At 42.5% G+C, this 27,055-nt stretch overlaps 1 protein-coding gene across 2 annotated transcripts in view; it reads right to left on the minus strand.

Annotated features, from left to right (window-relative positions):
• Positions 1 to 10,787: 10,787 nt before the first annotated feature.
• Positions 10,788 to 27,055, minus strand: part of LOC107396083 (chemokine-like protein TAFA-5) — a 48,659-nt gene continuing 32,391 nt past the window's right edge. For both annotated transcript variants that reach the window (XM_054734160.2, XM_054734161.2), the window contains one exon: positions 10,788 to 11,234. In XM_054734160.2, coding sequence (XP_054590135.1) covers positions 11,056 to 11,234 — 179 coding nt within the window. In that variant the 3' untranslated portion in view covers positions 10,788 to 11,055. The remainder of the gene's footprint in view (positions 11,235 to 27,055) is intronic.

A 27,055-nucleotide genomic window follows, 5' to 3' on the forward strand; every position in this document is an offset into this window, starting at 1 on the left:
CACAATATTAATGCTAATTATTTTTATACTTATTTAGCATTTATCAGTATTTCATTTCCCCTTCATAAGTATAATTTTCACACGTTATTTTAAACGTGTACTCTTAGCAAACACTCATGCATAAACATTTTGAGACCTTTTAGACTACAGTTTCCAAACGCCGGGGTCTTGAGATGATCTCAGAATAATAAAATAAGTGGAACAAAATGTGTTCTGTTACCTGTTATAAGTCAGTGCTTAAAACACAGAAGCAGCAAACTTCAAACAGAATAAAACAGGCTTACTGCTGTTAGCAGGTGGATGACAACTGACAGGCCTTCCTGCCTGCTTGGGAACATTTTAACATTCAGCCACATCTTTTGTTCATGAAATTTAAATCTGAATTCAAGAAACTGCTGAAGAGATGGAGTGGTGTTTCACAGATGGCCATAATTGTGGTTCAGTTAATCAAAATTTCTTTTAAAATAAATAAAAGACTCATTTATTTTATGCTGTGCAATTTCTTTCTTTTTAAAAAGCAGCACAGTCGAGTAAGAGGCATTCAGCGAGTTACCGTCACCAGGGTGATGTCACGGTCTGGAGGTGGGACCAAGTGGTCTTTGATCCCAGCCCTGTGCTTTAATTAGAGCTGACAGAATGGAAATGGGCTTTTAAAGGAGCTGGAGGAAGAGGAGGTGAGACTTCTCATTAAGATGTCAGGTGAGTGGTCAGAGGAAGCAGCTGCTAAAGTTCATAAGGAAGGAAAACACAGCAACGTAATGAGTCTGGACACTCCTTAACCTCTGCTTTCTGTGGTGAAACATTTCATCCCAACTGAGCCTCATGCATCTTTATCAGGGACCTAATCAGTCTGCAGATGGTTTCTGACTAATTGTCTAAAAGTTATCAGAAAATTATTAACTATTGTTATCAGATATAGTAGTCTCTGCCAGAAATATTAATGTCGCTGTATCTCTTCTACGTTGGTGTAACATGTGGGCAGATGGTTCTTCACAGGAAGGTTAAATAACTGAAGCCAAAATAATTTCATCTGTATATAAAAGTGTCTTAAAGTAGGGCCCTTTGAAACCGTTGTATTTCTCTGAATCCTGCATTTCCATTCTTGCCACCTATTAACCTAAAACATGCATAATTATAGAGTTAATGAGAAATAATGGCTGATAATCGGTTGCTACAGTGTGGTGTAGGTCTTTTGATGCAACGGTGGCAGAAGAGTTAACCCAGGGGGGTCAAACTCAAATTCCCACTGAGCTGAAATGAAAAACTGGGACGAAGTCGTGGGCCAAACTCAATATTTTTTTAAGAAGTGATGGCAATGTGCACATTTTCCATTACCTACAGCTATGTATGCTTGAACCTTTTCATTTGGAACCAAACTTATTCTTGCAGTAACACTGAATCTGGAATAACCAAATTACACACGAGCTAATCGATTTTAAATAAAGCACATCGATCGTATTTGTTACTTATTATGTCTCAATTCTTTTAAATATTTGCATTTCTTAAAATGTGTACACATTCAGAATTTCTTTTTATTTTTGAATCTTTTGAATCTTTTAAGTATTTCTATTTTATATTTTCTTGTTTATTCTTATATTTACTCTCCTTTGTTGCTCCTGTAATGAATGTTATTGCTGCTGGGACACCAAGCTTTCCCCACTGAGGGACAATAAAGTGATTTTCTATTCATTTCTATTCTATTCTATCTGTAATGTTTCCAGTTTAAAGTAGGTGAAATCTTTTTTCACAGGCCAACAACAAATATAAATAATAGTAATTCTCTTAAATGAAAATGTAATCTCAGCTATTAGCTTTCATGCTATGGAGCAGAAAAAGTGCATCAAATCAAAATAATGCAAGCTCAGTTTGCTCCGGTCTAATTTACTGTGATGCTCACCTGTTCCAGCCAGAAACTCCTGCATCTCTGGGGTTGGCTCTGAGTTGAGGAAGGAGTTCATCAGTGAGACTTCTGTGTTGTCTAGTTCATCTTCATCACAGACAACAGTTGCTCACTTAAGTGTGTGCTGCTGAACATGGAGAGCATCTGAGCAGCTGGACCATGCAGTTGTGTCAGTGTGGAAAGATAACACCGCAGCAGCCATAGAGTCATACTGGCTTGAGTGTCGTTAAATCATCTCGGTCTGGAAGGTCGGTGCACTTTCTGTCAGCAGCAAACATTACTGGGCGGTTAAAATCCATTTCTGGGCTTCAAAGTCAGCAAATTGCTGATTAAACTTGGTGCTGAGTAACAGGAGTGTTCTCAGTTTGTCCGATGCAGAGGACGGTACCGCTGCAGACGCTGATATGAGTAGTATGGGCGCTAATGACTGTAAAGATACCGGTTTTTCTCCTTGAAGCATCAACATGTTCCATCTTTGTTGAAACACCACCCTTCTGCATCAATCTTTCTCTTCCTGGACATTTTGGGATCATTTGTGGACAGTTATTTTCATTTGTTGCATTAAGTAAACATGATTTTGGATACACTGCACCCTAGTGGCGAAATCTGCCACTGCACTGGGAACACGGTCACCATGCATGATGGGAAATGCAGTTTACAGTCAATGTAGGCTTTGAAGCGGCATAGACCTATTTTAAGACACTTGAAGCTCTCACGGGCCACATAAAATGATGTGGTGTGTCACATCTGGCCCGTGGGCCTTGTATCTGGCACATGTGAGTCAACTGTTAACAAGTTCTCGGCTCAGTCTGATGGTTGTGCCCTTGGAGACACTTCACCCTCCCATGCCTGAATTCTACAATGAAAAAAAAAAGATAAAATGGTGTAATTTCTCTATCATGTTGGAAGGAAGGTTCTACTGAAGGAGCGTTGTCAGTTTTTTTTCTCAAAGGAAAAATAAAGAGTTCAGTTAGATATTGCAGTCTGTGAGCCCGTGAGGTTGCTGTGTCTCTGGCGAGCTAATGCTGCTGCAGCCAGCCAATAGCTCCAGAGATGTTTAAAGAACTGCAGCCAGCAAACAGGAGCGACCCAGAAGTCATTTCTGTACTTTTCCAAAGTAGATTTTTGTCCCCTGCACTTTTACCATCCAGAAACAACATCACGCTATGATAGACAGACACTGGCAGAGCACTGGGACCAAGCAGAAAACAACCGCCTGTTGAAGCCTGTTTCCCATTAGAAGTATTTGCTCTTGCTAATTTGCTAACATGTGATTGGCTGTTTCTGCCACCTGTGTACTTGACAGTTCTGCATTTCTGACATTGCATAAAAAGAGCCTCTAGGCTGTAGTTTAATACATATTTTTACTATACTTACTGTAAAGACTGCCCCCCCCCCCCACCACCACCCCCCCACCCCCAAGTTCTCATACCGGTTATGTCCCCCCAGCTTCTAAAGTCAAATCTATGTCCATGACCAGATATGACAATATATTTAATTACTTATGAACTTACTGTGTATGACTCGTCTTTGCTTGCCATCTAGACTCTTCTGGCACTGATCCAAAACTGGCTACGGCCCTGATACTCACAGAACGGGAGTGAGAAAGTCTGTGCAGTAACCAAATCTGACCACAGGACACCAGTCTTTTTCATTCCTACATATTACACCTTTAAGTTTTAGAAGATTGGAGGTTGTGATGCAGTTATAGTTAACAGTCAGTGCTTGTCTACATAAATATATTATAAAATACATTATAATGAAGAGGTGCAGTGAGTAATCACAAATGTGTATAATTAAGTATATTGTAAACATGTAAGTACCATCACATGTCACTTTACTATAAAGAGAGCATAGATAGGTGTGGTCCTAAGGGGCCCTACCCTACAGCTCCCTGTGGTCTTGATGAACTTAATATTTATATAATATCTGATCAGGTTCCAGACATGTCTGGAGATCAGCTGTGAAGTCTGTTTGTAGTATGTCTATTTAAGCTGCCAGTGTAATCACAAGCCTGTCTTTTTCCACTGATCCTGGTTTTAATAAACAGGTAATAATAAGCAGGTTTCTCTTTTTTTCTGTCCGTATGTATAAAAGTGGGCTAGTGCCACTGAGGAGCAGAAGTAGGCCAGAATATAAAGTTAATAAGTAAAAGAAGATAATGTAATAGAAGTGAGGCCTCAGAGAGACCCCAGCCTACATTCTGCTCAGTATTTTTAGTTCATCTAAACGGATGTTTACTGAATTCAGCAAGAAAGTGTGTGAAAGTGTCGGCCTGTTGCGCACACAGCTGAGTGTGTAACACCTGTCAGCATCAGGTCTGATGGATGTAAATCTCCTGCACACAAAATCTTACAGATGCCAACGTGTTTGTCTCCAAATCTGAAGTGAAATAATTTAAAAATCATTAGTGGCGATTAAAGATCTCAATGACCGACCACATTTCTACACCACTGAGATTATTACGTCATCAAAGGGAAACAGTGTTGCCTCGCCTGGACGTGGGCCACTAGAGCCTCTGGAGCCAGGCCTGGAGTTAGGGCATGTTGGCGAGCGCCTGATGGCTGGGCCTTTACCCATGGAGCCTAGCCGGGCACAGCCCGAAGAGGACACCTGGGTCCCCCTTCCCATGAGCCCATCACTCGTGGGAGGGGCCAAACTGGAAGGGTGCAGTGTGAGATGGACAGTAGCCCTGGCAGTCTGATCCTCGGCTACAGAAGCTAACTCGATACATGGAATGTCGCCTCTCTGGTGGGGAAAGAGTCTGAGTTTTGGTTAGAAAGAGTTGGACTCAGCTCCACGCATGGCTCTTGCATCCTTGAGAGGGGTTGGACTTTCTACCACTCTGGAGTTTCTCCTACTGAGAGGCACCGAGCAGGGGTGGGCATACTCGTTGCCCCCCATCTTGGTAATATAACATCATAATAAAATTCAGTGTGATTTAAACGTTAAAATCTACCTACCTGGTTACTCCACGTACGCATTTCATGAGCATTTTTTAACTCAGAAGTACCCTGAAGGTCTTAGTTGTTCGTCCTTTTATCCAAACTTGTTTTGAGCCTGAGAGGGTTAACTCACACCACCGATTGTGAATAATATTCAGGTCTGGGGACGGAGATGAACATTCCAGAACGATCTACTTGTTCCTCTGCATGGTTTTCTTGGTAGACTCTGAGCAGTGTTTAGGGTCATTGTGTTGTTGAAAGGTCCAGCCCCTGTGCAGCTTCAGCTTTGTCATTGATTCCTGGACATTGGTCTCCCTCATCTCTAACAAGATTCCCAGTCCCTGCACTGGCCAAACAGCCCACAGCATGACATAACCACCACCATGTTTTACTGTTTTTGGCAGGTGTTTTTCTTTGAATGCAGTGTAATAACTCCTCCATAACTCCTCTTGCTCCGCCCAAATAACTCAGTTTGTTTCATCAGTCCACAGCAGCTTGTTACAGAATGAAGCTGGCGTGTCCAGATGTGCTTTACAGTAGCAAACCTCAAACTGCTGTTGGTGATGTGGGTGGAGACAAGGCTTCCTCTGCATCACTCTCACATGCAGCGCCTCCTTGTGTAAAGTGCACCGAATAGCTGAACGATGCACAGGGACTCCATCTGCAGCAAGATGATGTTGTAGGTCTTTAATACTGGTCTGTGGGTGTCTCATCATTGTTCTCTTCTGTTTATCTGAGATTGTGCTTGTTCTGCCACGTTGAGCCTTAACTTGAACTGTGCCTGTGGTCTTCCATTTCCTCAATATGTTCCTAACTGTGGAACCTTCCCCTGAACCATGATGGTGAACCATCTTTGTTTTCAGGTCATGTGAGAGTTGTTCTGAGACCAATGTTGTTGCTCTCCGGTGAATTTTCAAAGAGGAGGGAAACTTACAATGGCCCCCCTTAAATACTCTTTCCCCTAACTGAATTCACCTGTGTACAGAGGTCAAAGGTCACTGAGCTTACCAAACATATTTTGAGCTCCAATAATTAGTTCTAAAGGTTTTGGAAACAATAAAACGACATCAGTGTCCTAATGTGATTAGACCAAGGAGCTGCTTCTTGATTTCAGGAGGTCATGGACACCAGTGATCCGTTTCCATCCAGCGGGTCTCTGTGGACAGACTGAAGGACCACTCACACCTGGGACAACATTCTGGACAGAGCTAAGAACACAAGCACTTTCCACGAAGGGCCAGAGCTGCCCAGCTGTCCATCATGTGGGACAATGCTCAGAATGTTCCATGAGTTTGTTGTGTCCAGTGCCGTCCTCTACACTGGTGCATGCCGGGGCAGATGCAGACAGACTCACCACACTGGTACACAAGGCCAGTAGCGCTGTGGGAATGGAGCTGGACTCTCTGAAGGTAGTTATACAGACGTGGACAAAAATGTTGGTACCCTAACCCTAACCCATGGTCAATGAAAGACAAACCCACACTGATGACAGAAATAACTTGGATCTGACAAAAGTACTAAAGAGCAATTCTATAAAATGTAACCAATTAAAGTCAAACATTGCTTTCATGCCCGGACAATAATGGTGGTACCCCTAACCTAATATTTTGTTATGATAAATGATAAATGACCCGCGCTTGTGTGGCGCCTCTCAGAGTAATGACTCCAAAGCGCTTAACACTACAGTGTATCATTCATCCATTCACACACACATTCACACACTGATAGTGATGAGCTACGATGTAGCCACAGCTGTCTTGGGGCACACTGACAGAGGCGAGGCTGCTGAGCACAGGGGCCACCGGTCCCTCTGACCACCACCAGCAGGCTTAAAATGGTAAATGGTAAATGGCCTGTATTTGATATAGCGCCTCCTAGAGTCCTGGAACCCCCCCAAGGCACTTTACAACACAATCAGTCATTCACCCATTCACACACTGGTGGGGATGAGCTACAATGTAGCCACAGCTGCCCTGGGGCGCACTGACAGAGGCAAGGCTGCCGAGCACTGGCGCCACCGGTCCCTCCGACCACCACCAGCAGGCAACGTGGGTTAAGTGTCTTGCCCAAGGACACAACGACAGCGACAGACTGAGCGGGGCTCGAACCTGCAACCTTCCAATTACGGGGCGAGCGCTTAACTCCTGTGCCACCGTCTTAAGGTTTAAGTGTCTTGCCCAAGGACACAACAGCAGAATTCTCTGTCTGGAGGCGGGACAGTAAACCTGCAGTCTGAGAGCGAAGTGCTCGGTTAGGAATGTATGGAACAACCAGGTCACTGATGTATGATGGAGCTTGATTATTAAGAGCTTTATATGTGAGAAGAAGGATCTTAAAATCTATTCTGAATTTAACAGGTAGCCAATGTAGGGAAGCTAAGACAGGAGAGATATGATCTCTCTTTTTAATTCTCATCAGAACTCTAGCTGCAGCATTTTGGACAAGCTGAAGACTTTTAACTACATTCTGTGGACTTCCTGAGAGTAATGAATTACAGTAATCCAGTCTTGATGTAATAAATGCATGAACTAGTTTTTCAGCATCATTCCTGGAAAGGATGCTTCTAATCTTAGCAATATTCCGAAGGTGGAAAAAGAAATCCTACAAACCTGTTTAACCTGGGATTTGAATGACATGTCCTGGTCGAAGATAATACCAAGGTAGAACACTGCGGTGTTTCCTCTTAGCCACTCTTTTGGGTCGTGTCCTGTTGACCTTTGACCTGTGACTGAGACTAAGCTTTCTGACACTGCTTGTATGATTCTACAGTCAAAGGCACATTTACCCTTACATTACTGATACAGTATTTTAATGTTTATCTATTTTAGTCTATTGTTTTGTTTATTTACTCTAACAGATAAATTGTATTTTTTCCTTATATTAATGGTTATTAGCATGGACGTAATTTTGGGGGGGGGGGGGGGGGGGACAGGGGGGACATGCCCCCCCCACTTTTTCCAAAGTCAAGTTTTGACCCCTGCACTTTTTACCATCCAAAAACAATATTACGCAATATTAAATTGACACTGGTTGAGCTCTAGGACCAAGCAGAAAACAACCGTTTGTGTTGAAGCCTGTTTCCCATTAGAGCATACTGTAAAGACCCCCCCCCCCCCCCCCCGTGCCCCCCCCCCGTGTCCCCCCCACTTCTAAAGTGAAAATTGCATCCATGGTTATTAGTGATTTTTTAGCCTATTATCATTTGAATTTATCAGTCATGCTCCTTATGTGCTTGATCTTTACTATCTGGATCAAATATTTCTACAGACAATTTCCCTCTGGATTAAAAAGTATTTCTAATTCTGATTTCCTCACTGAAATGCTAATTTCTTGTTTACACTGATGAAAGTAACTCACGAGGAAACTACTTTTGCAGTTTGATTCAAACCCGATAGCTTAAAACTGTGTGTGAAGTGGACGGCGGAGCTGTTGGTTGCTCTGATGCCTCACAGCACAAGAGGCTCAAATTCCAGCCGCAGGATGTTCTCGTCATGCATGTGTGGGTTTCCTCTGTCTACCCTAGCCTCTTCTCACACACCAAACACATGCCGACTAAAATCATATTTCCGTTAGAATAATTGAGTTAATCCAAACAGACCATGGTGTAAATGTCTGCAAGCTGCTGTAACGTCCAGCAATGGTCAGTTTTTAGGTACAGTTTGACCATTCAGCATCTGGTCAAAAAGGAGACACAAGACTGCATGTGTTCCCTTTAAATTGGCCTGCCTTCATCCCATCAGCTGGAGCTCAGAGCCTCTCTGCAGCTCTGAACACATGATAACGAATTGTCAACGAATTGTTCTCTCCTCAAGGTCCATCCTTATCATCCTACAGGATTCTTCATGCCTAACACTCGCAGCTTGGATCAGTTGCTAAATCAAAGAATGACTTCCTAAATTAAATATGAACTTCTGAAACTTATAAGCTAGATAATCATTAAATAAATGTTTGTTTATTGCTACTTATAATAATTATAATATAATGAAATGCTTTCATTAATCTGTGCTCAATGAATGAAGTTGGAAATGAATGTTATGTTATGATTACAGTGATTGAAATACGTTTCAGCATGTTAATATGTCAAGGTCATAACCATTTGCACTCACACAAGAACTAAGTAAGGTTAAGTTAAACTCATGACACATAAATAGCCCTTTACCCCAGATCGGAGCATCCGGATCAAAGAAGGCGTGTTTCTGAGTTGTTTTGGTAATATTCTTCAACTTGTCAACCTCTGGTTGGCTACACAAATTATAACATGAGAACATTAAAACTGGATCACTCTGGTGATTCAGCAGTTCTGGAGAAAAGCTTCAGACCGGCCATCTGAAGAAAGACCTCTATAACCCATCAAAGCTTTTGACACGTCGTCAAAACCTTTTTGCACCTGCAAAGCTGATACAGAAACAGTTCCTGCAGAACAAGCTGATATCGTTTAGACTCCTTAAGAGTCCCAGGCGTGCGGTTCCATCCATCTGTCGTGACCCGAGACATCTCTGGACTGAAGAGTTGGTGCCACGGTATTCTACAGCCCTTCGGTGCCAGAGGTCATCCGACCTCTCTGACCTTCGGATCCACCAAGAGGGTCTCCGAGAACGGGTGAAGTAGACACACTGATTGCATCCGATGTGCTTTTGACAATAATCAACTTCATAGCTTAACGCAAACCAAATTCTTTTGCATCCAGAACTCAGCTCTCCTAGATACGGACGTTCTGATAACATCACATTCACACATAGGTATCCTACATCACATCTAGTTCCATCCATCACAGTACATGTTAGTTAACTTGTCATGTTTTAATTTTTGGTAAAACAAATTCTTACTTCTATAAACCTGACTCTTTTCTGAATCAAAACAAAGTGTGTACAATCCCTGAATAAATGAAGAATCCTAGAATCTTCTGATAAACACAGTAAAGACCAAACAGGGTTGATATTCTATATTTAGATAGAGTATCACAGCTTAATGGTCATAAGTAGAGGTAATATATATATTGAGCTCTTAAAGCACTCATTTTCCCAAACCCTACACTACAAAATGGCCAGTCACTGACTCACATGCAATACAATAAACTTTTACACAACCTTCATTTCCTGTTATTTTGTAATATATATAAATATATATATAATGGAAATGTTATATTTCATTACCTTAGTCCTATTAACAGATCTATTAACTGAATATCCTGAAAGCATTCACACACACACACACACACACACACACACACACACACACACACACACACACACTCTTGTCCTCCCATATGCACACACACACTCTCTCCCACACATGATCCACTCCCATTCCTCTCTTATCTCTCTGCTTAAATAAACTCTGTGACCAGCTGTTCGGGGCATTTGCCCTGTGCACCTGCCACTAAATCATGATTTGGTTGTATGTCTGCCTCATTGCTTCTTGTCCCTTTTCTCTTCGACTCCAGGAAATGGGTTTATTGATAAACATATTGAAAAAAATCCATGACAATATAAATCATAAAAAAACTCCTGAGCTTAAATATCTAGGATTAGCAGGATCTACAAAACATGCACAAATGTCATTTTAAACATTCATTCAAAACTGTTTATTTTTTATATTAAAAAATCATTAAATTTAAAACACAGAGAAGGATTGTCTCTCTGAGTGAGAGGATGTGGGTCTCAGGAGGTAAAATTGGCAGCTTTTCATCATTGATCTGGAAGCTTGTTTGCTTTTATGATTTTTTTGTAATTTTGATTATTCCCAACCTTTACACAGAAACACACTTAAGTCCCGGGGTCATTTTAATTCCAGAGACAAACAGTAAGTTGTGGGTGCACAGAGAGCTGCTGTTGTTTCTCTTAGAACCTCCTCCACCTCTGATGTTCTTCTGGTTTGCGTCACCTGATGATTCAGATCATCTCTCTGAGCGCTAGGGACTGAGACGACACAAAACAATGTGGTTTCTTGGTAATGAGATTGTTTTATTAATATTTTTAAGTATTTTTATCTTTTGTTGTTTCATTTTTACAATACGCTTTTTTCAGAATTGCGCTGTGTAAACTCTGTAAATGCCTCATCGCTGCCTCTGTTCATCTTTGGTTGGTAAAATGAAACAGAGTTTTGTGCCAGAAAAAAAAAACAAGTACATCCATCAGGCCGTTGTTATTTGTGGGTCAAATCTCCTGGAAATTGAAGTCATTTTTCTCCCCAGGAGGAAGTTTTTGAAGTTCATCCAAGCATGAAACCGGAAGCACTGTTGCTTCGCCCCACGGCTCTGATAGTGGCTGCTGATTGGTTGTCAACAGATGGAGTGGCAGCAGCGTTCCCGCCTAGGAATGATGGGTGATGAATGATGGGAATCATTCTCTTATGGGGAGTGTTTGTCTTTGCCAGCACTGTCAGGAGACCTGGAGGACACAAAGGCAGCGTTAGGAGGGAATCAGCAACTTCATCACCAAAATTCAGCTGAAGCTCCTTAAAGATATATATTCAGTAATACAATCATGTTTTTTTCAAGAAACAAATTCAACATTGTAATAGGATGCTAACACTCCTTTTATTGATATTAATATTTAATTTCTCTCAAAGTTATTATTTTGTTTGTCCTCCCACAGAAAAACACCCATTAAAACCAAGCCCCCACAATGCGTCTCAAAAATTGAGGCCAACCCGGAAGTAGCAAAAATTGCAGTTCCACCCTCATCCACTAGGGGCTGGTGTCAGAAGTGAGCAAATCCTCATTGACTCCCATGTTAAAAATACCAATTTCACAGCAGAAATAAACATGTTTACAGCCTGGTACCAAAACATGTTTTTGGTTTAAATGATCTAGTTTACACTCATGACAACTCTGAGGGGGGTGAATTTTTTTCTCACTCTTCTGTTTAAGTGTATTAAAAGCCTAAAATTCTGTATAATTAATGAGCATCCGACCCACGTGACCACAGAGCTAGCTCCGTGGAAAGGCCTCAGTAGAGCATCGGTCTGGCTTGGAAACTGTTCTGGGATTTTGAGTCTCTGTGTTTGTGTATTCTTCTTTGGATATTATTTGTGCAATTGTTGGACAAAATGACTTGCTGTGGCATTAATTGCACTAATAGAGCGTCCAAGGAGTCTCCACTTCATTTTTTCGGTAAGTAAAATTATATTTATGTATTTTATGTCACTGCAGAGCTGAGCTTAGATTTTAACATGCACTGTTTAACCATGAAATTTAAATGTAATAGGGTAAAACCCAGTGCATTTAACACAATGCTGCGCTTTAGAAAATGGGTTGAAATATAACATGTTGGTGGAGCTGGGTTCCGACTATCGGCTTGTGGAGCTCTCGGGAGACCGATGTTTTCCACCCGGAATGCCGGTTGTTTCTCCCCGCAGCCCGGTCCATCTCTGTCTGATCGCGGCTTCTGTCTGCTGCGCGGGCTGCCGGCTTTCACTAGCTTTCGGGAGACCTCTGTGTTCCACCCGGTTTTACCCAGCGGTCAGCCCGGCGTATCTCTGACTCAGAAGCTCTGGTGTTGTGCACAGTTAACTCCGGCTGTAGCTAGGTTGCTACCTCTGTTAGCTTAGCTCCCACCTCCGCATTAGCTTTGGGTTAGCTTCAGGTTAGCTTGTAGCTAGTTCGACCAGGTGTCATCAGTTGATCCCAGCCTTACAGCCCCACCCTCAGCTCCACCTCTCTTCCCTTTTGTGGAATTGTCTGGGCTTGACGGAACCTGTGACACGGTCAAAATGGCGGTGGTGGCCACCTCCCATTTAGCCTCAAAAATGTGTTATTGGAGCCTATGGAAATGAATTATCCAGTATATATGTCGATGATTAAAACACACAACACATCCTGACCCAGGATAGTGGCAGATGACATTTAGAAAACACACAAAATGACTCATGAATTAGGATTTGGTTCACACTAGTCTCAAATCTCTGAAAATAGGGCTGTTAATCTACCAAATGTTTTAATCGTGATTAATCACATGAGTTATAGAGTTATCTTCTTAATCGGGAATCACGATTAGGAAGATAACTCTGTAACTCGTGATTAATAACGAGTCGTAATTAATCACAAGTTACAGAGTACTTATTTCCTGTTGAACGAGTCACCAGGACCGTACGTGTTTCCAGGACCGTGGTGGTGTCAGCGTCCCAACTCCGTTTGATGAAGTCAGCCTTCGGTGTCAGAGACCTCCACGACTTTGTCTCCAGAATAAGTCTAAGGAAATCTTCTCCATGGTAGCCGTACTTCAGAAATCCAGAAGTCTTTGCGTTCCGGATCCGGTCCAGTTTCTTTCATCTGAGACGCCTTGCAAAAAAATCAAGCCTGTGCTGTCGAGAGCCCACCCGGAGCGGGTACTCCATGCTTTTGTAATTTCTAGGCTTGATACTGCAACTCTCTCTATGCAGGGTTGTGTCAGTCAGCACTGCGTCGCCTACAGGTTGTGCAGAACAGCGCATCCAGGTTCCTGACTGGGACCAGGAAATGGGACCACGTCAGTCCAGTTCTGGCCTCCCTGCACTGGCTTCCGGTCTGTTATCGTTCACACTTTAAACTCCTCGTCTTTGTTTACAATTTCTTCCAGGGTAGTGGTCCCCCTATCAAGCCACACCCCTGAACAGACATTCCCCATCACGCGCTCTGCGCTCCTCTGACCAAGGCCTGCTCGCAGTCCCTCGCTCCAGGTGTCGTACTTGTGGGGGCCGGGCTTTCTCAGTCCTAGCACCGTCACTATGGAACCAGTTGCCACCCTCAGTTAGGCTGCCCCCATCTCTGCCAGTCTTTAAGAGTCGCCTAAAAACCCACCTCCTCTGCTTGGCGTTCCCTGAACGTGTTTGAGGTTGGCCCTCATTTATGTTGATTTTATTTCCCTATTTTCATTGGTCTCTTTATCCCTTGTTTTACACATTTGTCTTCTACTTTAATGTTGTACCTTTTTTTGCACTGTTTGAATTGCTTTTATTTTCGATTTATTCATCATGTTTCACATTTCTCATATACCGTGTTCAGCACCTTGGGCTTCCCGACAGGGTCGCGGAAGGCGCTGTATAAATAAAGCTTTGATTGATTGATTGATTGATTGATTGATAGTTGATTAATCTGTTGGTCTAATAGCTGATTGGGGAGCCAGTCCATTACTGGGTCAGCCAACTTCTTCACTGAATCAGACCAAAACAAAGAAGATACCATTTAAGAGTAATATTAAACCAATTGTCTTTTTATAAATTCTGGTGGGCTTACATTCTGAACTAATCAAGCCATTTCAGATGTAAGCTAAAATTACATTTTTCATTTTCAGCAAACACACAAAAACACTAAGAGTCAGAGACAGGAGAGAGGCACAGATGATGGGGCTTTTTTTATTTCTAATATCCAAACAATGGTTCAACCCTGGAGTGTGAGGGCATATTATGTGATCAGGCTTCACAGCAGAAAGTGTTATTTCTGTCTTACATTTCCCTGCAGGGCTGCTTTACACCAGTTTCTAGTCACAGTCAGAAAAAGAAGGAATAAATCTGCTCAGCAAGATGGAAACCAAATTCTGCAAAATAGCTCATAAAGTTGTCCTTTTTAAATATAGTGAAAAAATATAAATGCTTGTTTGGTTTTGTTTTCTTATCAGACAGAAAAGACTACTATAGCTGGGGTGCTGGTGGGGGGTGTTAGGATGTAAGACATCTGGGAAGAAATGATGAAGGAGGCTTTGATAAGTATACCCAACACTGAAAGGGTCTGAGGTACTTGAAGGGTAACAAACAAAACAGCATCCTAGTGAAAATCAGAGCCTACAAATGTGTCAAAGAACTGAGCAGCTATAGACAGTAAACAGCTCGTGGAACCTGTCAGAAAGATCTGCAAAGACCACCCACTTTCCATACGAATGGGGCCTAACATACGCTGGGCCACACAATCCTCTAAAACAAGAGCTCCAGAGAGCCGAAGCTGAAGCCAGATCATCTCTCCTCATCGTTTAGTCCAGGGGCAGGGAGTTCTGGTCCGCCGAGGGCCACTGTCTTGCATGTTTTAGTGGTTTCCCTTCTTTACCCTGCTTGATTTTAGTCAACAGGTGATTAGCAGGCGTCTGCAGAGCCCAGTGAGTTGCTGAATAGATGAAACAACCCTGAATCAGGAGTGTCAGAGCAGGGAAACCACTGAAACATGCAGTATACCGGCCCTTGAGGACCAGGGTTCCCCACCCCTGATTTAGTCAGGTGATTGCCTGAGCACAGTGTACGATAGGAGCAGCAGAAGTGTTCAGTGTGAGACCACAGCTGGCACCCCCACCAGTGTTTGATCAGCTGTGAGTGGTGTGGTACAGGAAGAGCTCTGTGATCATGTGTTTCAGTGTGATAGGCAGTTATCGGTGCAATCTGGCTCAAACTTGTCAGATTCCTTCAGCACTTTAAGGATTCCAGCTGCAGTAAAACACTGTTGACATGAATAATTCAGAGGTGAGCAGCTCAGAGGGGCTGCTGCTGTTGCTTCATTGTCTTTGTCTTTAAAGTAATTACAGTAGAGCTTTTCTCCTCTGCAGTCAGCGATAACGTCTCTGTCACGATTGTGAGTTTTCCTTCGGATCATTTTCTTTTTAGGCCTTTGCCTTTGGATAGTTTTTTTAACCAGTATGTGTTAAAACAACCCTTTACAGGATTAATGAATGGCCGCCCAGCCCCTATCACCCCATGTGACCAGAAGATTCCACTTGCAACTTCAGAGTTGCCGGTCCAGTATGCTAGAGCTGACATACCTGGTGCTGCAGTCTGATTCCAGCACGTTTCCTGCATGTTTTACATCATGAACACAGCTGGTTTGTTTAATTTAGCAACGGACCACTCCTGTAGACACTAAGAAAGGCTGGGAAGACATTTCAGCTGTTAGAATGAGGTGTTAAAACTAGGGGGTGCTAAAAGCAAGCCAAAATGCCTAGTTTGTCATTAAGGGATCCAATTGTAAGTTTCCCTCCTCTTTTAATATTTTCTGAAGCAACATGGGGGTCTCAAAACAGCTCTCACATGATCTGAAGACAAAGTTGGTTCACCATCATGGTTGTCAAACTCAGGCCCTCGGGTCAAATTTGGCCCGTGGTATATTTATATTTGGCTCGCGAGTTGAAATATCAAATATATATCAAAACAGCAAATCATCAGCTTCAGAGTTTCAAATTAGCTGAAAAAAGAGTTTAGAAACATCAGCGAGTCTTCAGTGAGTTTGGTTGATTGGATGATTTCTGCTGCTTGAACAGGATTCAGAAACAAATATGCTAATTAGCTGCTGTGAAGAGTGATGGAGGAGAGTACTCAGACGTAACAATTATTCAATCAGCACACACACGCACGCACGCACGCACAGACACACACACACACATTGGGCCAAAACATATTCCTCTTCAGATGTTATTTTATTAAGAAAAAGGCAAAACCTGAAGAACTGCAGAGTCCCTTCAGCATAGACTTTATGTTTAGTCATCACACCTTGAATATCTAAAAAAACCACTTGTAGTGAAGCTGTTTTTAATAACCACAGACCCAGTTCACACCAGCATTACAGTAACATGTGTTATTGGTGATTCACATGAAGCCCCGCAGCTGCTTCAAAATGTGTCAGCTGACCACTCTAGCCAAATCCAGATCAGCTGAGTGTTGTTAGATCCCTCGCTCACGAGTTTTACCAAGCTACCACTCAGGAGCGAACAGAAGCAGACAGATTTGGCTTGATTTATAATCAGTATTAAATAAGCTGATTTAGTTAGATGAATTAGCAAAGATGGGGACAAAAAGCAAGGTTGATGAATGTGTGCTGCTGGCTTGGTGCACAGCTGCAGCCTGCATGCAGCAGAATTATATGCAGCCAGTAAATCAGCATGAACCTTAACCACAGTTTTTTTTAAATGTACGTCCACTTAAATCCTGCCCCTGTTTCACTTTTGCAATCTCAATGAAAACTCTCACATTTATCTTGGACATGCAGTTTCGACCAATCACCTTAGGCCTCGCTCGGTTTCATTTACTTGAAGTTGAACCTACAAGATCAAAGCTAGAGCAACACCAAAACAAATAAACCATATTTGACATCAAATATGTCTGTGCAGGTCAGTTTCTTATGTCAGGAGGTGTTGAGATGAAAGTTGCTGAAATGCTCAAAATACTTTTCCAGAGTAAAGTTGAAAGACGAGTCAGAGGAAGCAAAGCTTTTTTTCTTCTGTTTATAATTATCATTATAATAGAAGGTTCTGAGAAGCTATTGTCTTGTCTTTACTTCCACAGCAGAACTCACAGAACTGCACTTTTGGACTTCATGCAGTAAAAGTTGTGAGTTGGTCAGTTCAGTTGTGGACACTAACTTGTTTGTCGGGGCAACAGCAAAAGGTATTGAGAGGAATTATTCTGTTGTCAAGCCAAGTCTATATGTGTCACCATGCGCTGCAGTTTATGTACCAATACTGGAGATGATTCAAGAAATCCTTAAACACACAGATGTCATTGACCTTGTAGCGGTCACACTTTATAGCTTGACTAGTAGAGGTGGGAAAAATAATCGATTCTAAGATGCATCGCGATTCAGCCGTGCATGATTCCGCATCGATGCAGCAACGTGATATAATGCGATTTTCTCCCTATGTCTATGTCGGGGGTCGGCAACCCGCGACTCTGGAGCCGCATGCGGCTCTTCCACCCATCTGATGCGGCTCTCTGTGCTTGTAAAATAATGAATGGATATTTAAATAAAATGCTTTATATTTTACTGCATTAATTTTACATCTGTATGCCAATTCTAAATGTAAAGATTGTCTGCGTAAACCTGAACAGGTCCAACCCGGTCTTACTGTGAGACCGGGTTGACGCGTCACGCTTGTAATCATATCGGCACATTCTGAGCTGACGAGGATGTGAGATTCTGGGATTCTCCTTTGACAGGCTCCTGGATGTGTCGCCACATTGGAGACAGGAACAAGCGCTATTCAGCCAAAGTTTCATAATCAGGGAACATTTTCTAAGTGACAAGTCTCGCTTCAGTCGGAGGAATCTTCCTGCATGCGCTCTGGTTCTGCGACGCGCTCCAAGCCCCTCTCCACATCTTCAGCTCGCTGTGTACCTTATGTAGTACACGCTGACAGTGAGCTGCGCTGAGCAGTGTCCAGCTCAGATGTTCAGATGGGAATCATTTCTTGAGTGATTTAGCTACATCTGCGATGTGCGCAATGAATAAAGTGTCAGTTCGTCTGCATGCGTCGGGGTAATTCTTTCTATTCTTTCTCCATCAAAATAAACGGTTAAATACGGGAACTATCCGGTCAACACAAGCCTTGCTTTTAACTGTTCTGTTTTCTTGGGAAAATTGTTACAAATTTAACTTGATTAACACCAGAGCCAGGAGCACTGCACCATTATCTCCGTCATTGTAAATGAGGGAAAAACAAAATGATCGGATCCTTTTCTGACCTCCCCAAACCTACAAAGTTTAATTACAGCAATCAAATGTGACAGAGCCTGGATTTGTATTCTGAACAGTCTAAACATGTTTTAAAAAGAAACGTATGACAAAAGTGGCACCTGCTCAGTAAAACCACCAACAGGGTGAAAAATATCAAAATATTGTAGGCAGAGACGGGCTACAACTTCTGGATCCACTTTATATAAATCGTTTTATTGATTATCGTCTTATGAAAGATATCTTTGACGTCCACGAGCGACCGGTACCGGCTGCTGTCACCTGTTGTGAGCAGCTCTCTGCTGTCTGAGGGTAGGCGCCGCCCCGCCCACAACGCCGCGGCTGCTGTGGCTCCCAGTGTTTTCTTTACTGTGGGAAACGGGTAATAATGGCTCTTTGATGGGAACAGGTTGCCGATCCCTGGTCTATGTCTATGCGAGGATAATAAAGTTTTGAGGTTTTACAACTACTTCTGGGGCAGAGTTGCAATGACACGTGCACTGCGTTGCCCTAGCGCCAATTTAACACAGAAAAGGCGGACAGGGATACAGGGCCAACATTACCAGTAATCAAAGATGTACCCGTTACATTTAAATCGGATGTCTGGGCTAATTTCGGTTTTGGGATCCTGGATGTGAAAGAATCACTTAACACAGTATTTGTTTGCTATTTTTAAGTTCAGTTGTATTCTATCTTAAAGCTGCTCTACCGAAAACATTATTTCTTATATTATTTAAGTAATTATAGGCAGCACACTTTAAAAATTATTGCTCACTATAGTGAATAGATGAATGTTCTGTTTTTCAGGGATTTCGAAATCAAAAAGAAATTGAAAACTATTCTACTGCTTTTATCAAGTAATGAAAATATTTGTGTGAAGAATCGTGATGCATTCCAGACTCAAATCGAATCGTTAGGCAGATAATCGGAATCGGATCGAATCGTGAGGCAGGTAGAGATGCACACCACTAGTGACTAGTGCAAATTATTTATGACCAATAAGATGTGATGATTCCATATAAATATGAAATATCAATCTGATTGATCTTTGAAGGTTAATCAGAAGATAATAGTTACTTTTACTTGTTCAGGGACCATAACACATTTCGTATTAATTAAGACAGAGTCAGTATTTAGTTAAAAAGGAATTTTATTATTTTCTAAACCAATGATTATGTTGGATAAATTATGGATACATTATTTATTCTTTTAAACAAAAGCTCACCCAGCTCTTTTTCCCCTGGTAACAGACAGGCATTTGACCTTGCTTCTTCCCAGTCCTGGCTTATCAGTAAGAACGCCCTGTGCCAGCATCTGGGTGTCTCCCTTTCGAAGTCTAAAGGAAAGTGTAAATGTGTGTGCGTTTTATCATTTCTGTGTGTCCTTAAATACTCTGGAGAGGACTTTGTCTGACGAGAGTGAACTGACAACTCGTGTGGTGTGTTTCATTTTTGCTCTCCCTTTGCAAAGTCTAAATTGTTTGGTTATTGGTAAAGATTGGTATGGGTTAAATCGATCAGCTTGTTAATACAACCCCTGCGTGGTGAGCTTTCCCTTCAGGTAACCCTGGATGGGAAAATGAAAATACTTAACAGATTATACATGACAATATATGAATAATTGGATGTGATGGAGTGGATATGCAGTGATGGAGTGTGATATGTAGGTGGTGTGATGTAAATTAGATGTTTATCAGAATCTTTGTGTCTGAAAGAAATTGTGAAATCTGGGTGTAAAAGAATTTGATGTCTGCTATAAACTAGAGAGTTGATTATTAATAAAACAGCATCAGACACAGTCTGTTGTGTCTACAAACCCTGGCGGTGACCCCCAGCAGATCCAGACTGCCAGAAGTCGGGTAGACCTTACGGCACTGGGATTTCGTAGATTAACTCTGATACGACCCGTACAGTCTTGAGAGGTTTCCAGGTCCCAACTGTAGCTGGAATGCTTATTTGCATCCAAAGTGGATGTGGCTCTTAGGGAGCCGTCTGGCTGTGTCAGCTTACAGCATGCAAACAGGTTTTTGACTGTCTGTCAAAGGAGATGTCTCAAGGATGCTTGTTCCGAATTGGCCGGTTTGGAACTCTGCTAGAAACTGAATCACTCGAGAAGTAATTCTTGTTTTATAAAACTACTTTGTTATGATTTCTGGCCACGTTTGGCTAATCAGAATTTGACACGTTTCTGAGAATTTACCAACATACCGCAGAATGCCACGCCCTCCTCAGATACAAAGATGTTTTTCACACTGTGAATGAGAATAGCTTAAAACACTTATGTGAGGTGAACCTTAACCTTAATTTGTATCTTATGAAGATGTGTATGTCTTCCATTTTTATCCAAAGTCCTGGAGAAAATAGTGGCCATCCAAGTATGTGAGCATTTAAACATTAATGCTCTGTTTGAGTAATTTCAGTCTGGTTTTAGAGAGTATCACAGCACTGAAACTGCATTAGTGAGAGTTACAAATGATATTCTCATGGCCTCGATAAGAATCTTTTGTCTGTTCTAATCTTGTTAGATCTCAGTGCTGCCTTTGACACAGTTGATCAAAATGTTCTTTTAGAAAGACTTGAACATGTTGTAGGGATCAAAGGAACAACATTAGGCTGGTTTAAATCCTACCTGTCTGACAGATTTCATTTTGTAAATGTACATGACAAATCGTCTTCATACTCCAGGGTTACTTGTGGAGTACCACAGGGTTCAGTGCTTGGACCAATTCTTTTCACTATATATGCTCCCAATTGGTAAAATCATTAGACAGCATGGGATAAACTTCCACTGTTATGCTGACGATACTCAGTTATATTTATCCATTAACCCTGATGAACCTAATCGGTTAGGTAGATTACAGGCTTGTCTTGAGGACATAAAAAATTGACTCTAAACTTCTTGCTTTTAAATCAAGACAAGACGGAAGTTCTCATCTTTGGACCAGAAATCCAGAAAAGGAAATTGCTTAGCCAATCACCTGACATGAATGGCATTACTGTAATCTCCGAGAACAAAGTAAGGAACCTTGGTGTTATCTTTGACCAGGACACGTCATTCAAATCCCACGTTAAACAGGTTTGTAGGATTTCCTTTTTCCACCTTCGGAATATTGCTAAGATTAGAAGCATCCTTTCCAGAAGTGATGCTGAAAAACTAGTTCATGCATTTATTACATCAGGACTGGATTACTGTAATTTGTTACTCTCAGGAAGTCCACAGAATGTAGTTAAAAGTCTTCAGCTTGTCCAAAATGCTGCAGCTAGAGTTCTGATGAGAATTAAAAAGAGAGATCATATCTCTCCTGTCTTAGCTTCCCTACATTGGCTTCCTGTTAAATTCAGAATAGATTTTAAGATCCTCCTTCTCACATATAAAGCTCTTAACAATCAATCTCCATCATACATCAGTGACCTGATTGTTCCATATGTTCCTAACCGAGCACTTCGCTCTCAGATTGCAGGTCTACTGGTGGTTCCCAGAATATCTAAAAATAGGATGGGAGGCAGATCTTTTAGTTATCAGGCTCCTCTCTCGTGGAACCAACTGCCAGCCTTAGTCCGTGAGGCAGACACCTTGTCTATTTTTAAGACTAGGCTGGACAAGCAAGGGAGTAGAGGGAGGTGGAGTGTACAATCGGTAAAGGCGGCTCTCCCTTGCCCTGCCTCCAACATGCCTCCATCTAAAATGGCTAAGTTATCCAGAGTTTTCTCTGTAGTTATGCTGCTATAGGCTTAGACTGCTGGACATAGGCGTCATTTTAACCGGGGACGCCGGGGACATGTCCCCGGCAAAATTTGTGATTGGCAGCTGTGTCCCCCCCACTTTCAAAAACGCCTGCTGATGAGGATTTTTGTTTTACCAGCTCAGATCTTATCCAGGGGTCGGCACCCTGTTCCCATCAAAGAACCATTATTACCCATTTCCCACGGTAATTTTGGACGGACCTTAATAAGCAGTGACTTAAGTGAAGCAGGCAGGTCGCGCTAGAAATTTTCGTTTAAAAAGATGTCATAAATGTGTTCCCCCGTCATTTTTATTTCTAAAATATGAAGTAAAAACTCACAATTTAATTTTCATTCATTTGTCATTAATATGTAGTCTACACCCGTGCGTTAAGTGGACCATCTTCCAGTAAACGCACAGCATCCAGTCCACCTCTCCAAATGCGTAAAATGTGCATCAGCCGCTAGTTAGGCGCGCGCGCACCATCAGCTGATCAGCCCAGACAAGAGCAGAGCGACTAGAGAAAGACTAGAGGATAATTGTGTCTGGATGTGGATGGAGATTACATTTTACAGCAGCCTGATCATCATTTAAATACGTAAACCATCACCTGTCTTCTAGTCCACGCTATCAGCATTATTTAATATTTTAATTGGTGTGTGTGTGTGTGTGTGTGTGTGTGTGTGTGTTTTCCACTTCAAACACTGGTCTAACCAACCAGACCAGCGTGTCCAGTAACACATTAATGTTACAATTAAACAGTTTCCCTTCATGTAGGCTAGGAACATTTCACCTGCCGTGGCCCGACCGCTTCTGCTCCACATAAACTTTGTGCGTGATCAAATGTCTCTACGCTTCATGCGGAAGACGGGAACAAGCGCTGTTCAGCCAAAGTTTCATAATTTCATAAAAAGAACATTTTCCAAGTGACAAATCCCTCAGAGAGACCGGGTTTCCAGACTGTTTCAGTGGGAGGAAATCATCGCATGCGCGTGGTTCTGCGCTGCACTGCGAACCCCAGATCTTCAGCTCACTGTCCACCGGGGGCGCTCCGAGCCGCGCTGAACACAGTGTCCAGTATAAAGAGCTCTGATGTTCTGATGGGAATATTTTACCTCCGCGTGTGCGTTAACGATTAAAATGTCAGCTCATCCATGAGCATCCGTGTGCGTCGGGGTAATTTTTTCAAACCAAGCAACATCCTTGAGTACATCTGTCAAAATAAACAGTCAAATGGAAATATATGTAACCTGCCGTTTAACTGTTTTGCCTTCCTGTGAAGATTGTTGCAAAGAGAAACAATTAAACTTGATTAACCCCAGAGCCACCCAGAGGGCATGCGGGAAGATTCCTCCCACTGAAGCGAGTGTTTTCCAAACCCTGTCTCTCAGAGAGACTTGTCACTTAGAAAATGTTCCCTGATGATGAAACTTTGGCTGAATAGCGCTTGTTCCTGGCTCCAATGTGGCGACACATCCAGGAGCCGTCTGAGGAGAAGCCCAGAATCTCACATCCTCTTCAGCTCATAAAGTGCCTATATGATTACGCACAAGCGTGACCGGTCAACCACCGCAGACCGGGTTGGACCTGTTCAGGTTTACGCAGACAATCTTTACATTTAGAATTGGCATACAGGTGTAAAATTAATGCAGTAAAATATAAAGCATTTTATTTAAATATCCATTTATTATTTTACAAGCACAGAGAGTTGCATCAGATGGATGGAAGAGCCGCATGCGGCTCCAGAGCCTCGGATTGCCGACCCCTGTGCTAGCCTACTTTATTGTCCCCAGCAATTTTTAAACACCACTCAAGTGTATGGTTATTGTCCCCAGCAATTCTGAAAACAAAATGACGCCCTTGCTGCTGGAGCATACACTGACCACTTTTCACACTCTACTACTTTCTTCTACATTTTGCTCTTTAACTGCATTATTTCCTGCTTTTTTAGTTGTTAACTTTATTTTTTCTTTAAGAGTTTTTCTCCCCAGAAGAAGCTACAATGATGTTCTGCTGAGCTGTGGTGTCCTCATGGAGGGGGCCATCGGCTAGCACACTGTTGCTAACCATTTAAACATTCTCCCTCTCCTGATGATAACACTTTACTTTCTTTGACAGTGAATGTGCTACTACTAGTTTACCCGTTTAATTATAGATTCACTAGGATAAATACAATAAAGTTTATCTCTCACCAAACAGAATATTTACTGAGAAATCACAATGTAACCATAGACACATTACATGGTGTGTGTGTGTGTGTGTGCGTGTGTGTGTGTGCGTGTGTGTGTGTGTGTGTGTGTGTGTGTGTGTGTGTGTGTGTGTGCCTGCTCTGTCTTCTCGATCTACAGTGAGTCATGGTGGATGGCTGCTTATACTGAGCCAGGATCCTCTGGAGGTTTCTTCCTGTTAAAAGGGAGTTTTCCTCTCCACTGTCGCTATATGCTTGCTTAGCATGCAATTTGCTGTGTTCCTTATATAGGAAACTTTTTTCTGACTGGCTTAATGAATTGACCTGTAGTGGAATGTTTATTATGTGAAGTGCCTTGAGACAACTCTTGTCTTGATTTGGCACTTTATAAAAAAAATTGAATTGAATTGAACTGAATCTTGAGCGCGTTAAAGTCCCCCAGCAGAATGAGGGAGTCACCAGAAGGAGGACTCTCCAGCACCCCTCCAAGGTCTCCAGAAAGGGTGGGTAGTCTGAACTGTAGTTTGGTGCATAAGCACAAACCACAGTCAGGACCCGTGCACTCTTTCAGATATGCTCACTAAGGCCTGCTTGAATATCTTCCCCTGTTCCTTTTTAAAAATTAAAAGCTTTAATTTACAGTAAGAACCATGTCTAATGTTTGATTCTCTGTCTCATAATTTTAATTAAATGTTTTGCTTTGAGGGCACATTTCCCTGAATGATTAACATGCGATTAATTTAGATGAATTAATTACAAAGCCTCTAATTAATTAGATAACATTTTTTAATCGAGTCTCACCCCTAGTTTTTATTCATTCAAAGATTATGACTCCCCCTCCACTAATCCTCAAATTGGTACAGTTCACAAGCTGCTCTGAAGGCAAGACTGTGGCCTTATTCGAGATGAGCCAGTTCTGTGCAGATTAGATCAGCGGTGATCTGTGCGCAGTGCATGCCGGTTAGATTTGTGTCTGAGTTGACGCCAACTTGCTCTGACGTCATGCCTACGTAGGCAACGATAACCTCGTGAGATCAAGGCGGCCACAGATTTTGGAGCAAGGCGCTGCAGTTGCTCTCCCTCGCCTGCAAAACCTAGGGGATGACGGGAAACGCCTCGCTCTCACCTGATCTAAGATCTGATTGGTTCATATTCTGATCCAAACATCCGGTGGTAGAACATGAAATGTTAGTTGGTCACATGTATTCTGTAAATCATGTTACGTTGATGATGACAACTATATAGGCCATGAAGAGAAATGTGTTTTGTTTTCTTTTCTCACGTTTCCTATGAGCACACTAAACCTTTAGCTGATAACCTTTACTTATTATTACAGTCATGTCTTCATATACAATATATGATATCCACAAGCACGTGAGGATGTGTTTCAGCTGCTAACAGGCACCAGAATTAAAATAAATAATTAAACAAGTATGAACTCTAACGCGATATCTTCATCCATCGTCACCCGTGAGCTACATGTAGGGAAATCCGTCCGACTTAAATGCTGACTTTCAGCCACTCCCACTGCTGCGCCCGTCTGCTCTCGTCTGCTTTCCAAGCGAGGCGCTGCTCAACTTAAACAAGGCCCACCACTGCTCCGATGTCCCCAGAGTTGGGAGCGAGTAGGATGTGAGAAACAGTGAGTAAGATAATAACCACACCACTTGTTGAACAGATACTGAAAAACTGATTTTTCTCTGATAAATTTTGTTAACTTCCCAATAAAATGTCCCTGTTAAAAATTCTCTGCGTTGGAAGACTAATGCTTACACATCGGCACGTTCGGGGTTTGGTCGGGCTGGATGGCATGAGTTTGGTCTCTAACGGGCGTTGTAAAAATGAATCGAGCATGCACGCATTTTCTTTATGTCCCCACAAAAATTACTCTGATATTTTACTGTTTATCCCCCCCCCCCCCCCCCCCCAACCCAAAACTTTGAAGAATCTTCTCCAAACGCAACATCCCGGTAAAGTTTAGACCCAATGACATCCTCAGACAGAAACTGGTGCATCCTAAAGACCAAACACCCAAACAGAAGCTCAGTGGCATCGTTAATGCAGTCCAATGTAGTGAGGACTGTCCAGGGGTCTCATTTATAAAACATTGCATAGAATCCTTATTAAAACTGTACTCAGCAAAAAAATGTGCTGTGGTTAGTGACCTACAAATAATGGAGTATGCACACTTGCACGCAATATTCGCTTCATAAATCAGAAACTACCGAGAAAGGTTCTCAGCTGCTTTTGGATCACATCCCGCCCTCAACACACCCACTTTCTGCCATAAATGGTTTGAGCCTCCCAGTGGCTGATTCCTGTCCCACCTATGATCGAGCTGCTCTTTTGGATCTCCGGCAGAGGTTCGAGTCTCTCCAATTTCATTATGCCTCATTCAAACGATCGCTTGGGAACCTGTTTGATGGAGTTCCACCCTTCCTTCTCTCCTCCGCCTGCGGCCTGGCGGGGCTGCAGTGGAAGTGGCGGCAATGCGGCAGGAGGCACGGCAGGCGTAGTGGTGCTCACGTCCAGCTCCGAGTTTCCCGGATGTGCCAGTCCAGTGACAACTTTTCTTCTCAGGTTTGGGCCTGGTTCCCTGATGATCCCTCGGAACACAACATCCAGATTCTCCACTGGCAGGACAGTGATCCTATCAGTTAGGGATCCAAACGGAGGCATCGTATTGGCGGGGTGAATTGGAGGAATCTTAACTATCCTGTGAGATCCGGCGAAGAGCGTCCTTGCCCTTGTTTGTCTTCAACTTCCTCATCTTCTCTCAGAATTGCCTTGAGTAGGACTCAGAGTAGTTTCTGTTCGTTAAATAACAACAGACAGCTATAGCTTATAAACTTGACTTTCCCATATTCCAGTCAGAATTGACAAAGCTCCTCAGATGA

Source organism: Nothobranchius furzeri, chromosome 14, assembly GCF_043380555.1.
Source record: "Nothobranchius furzeri strain GRZ-AD chromosome 14, NfurGRZ-RIMD1, whole genome shotgun sequence".
NCBI classification, from domain to species: domain Eukaryota; kingdom Metazoa; phylum Chordata; class Actinopteri; order Cyprinodontiformes; family Nothobranchiidae; genus Nothobranchius; species Nothobranchius furzeri.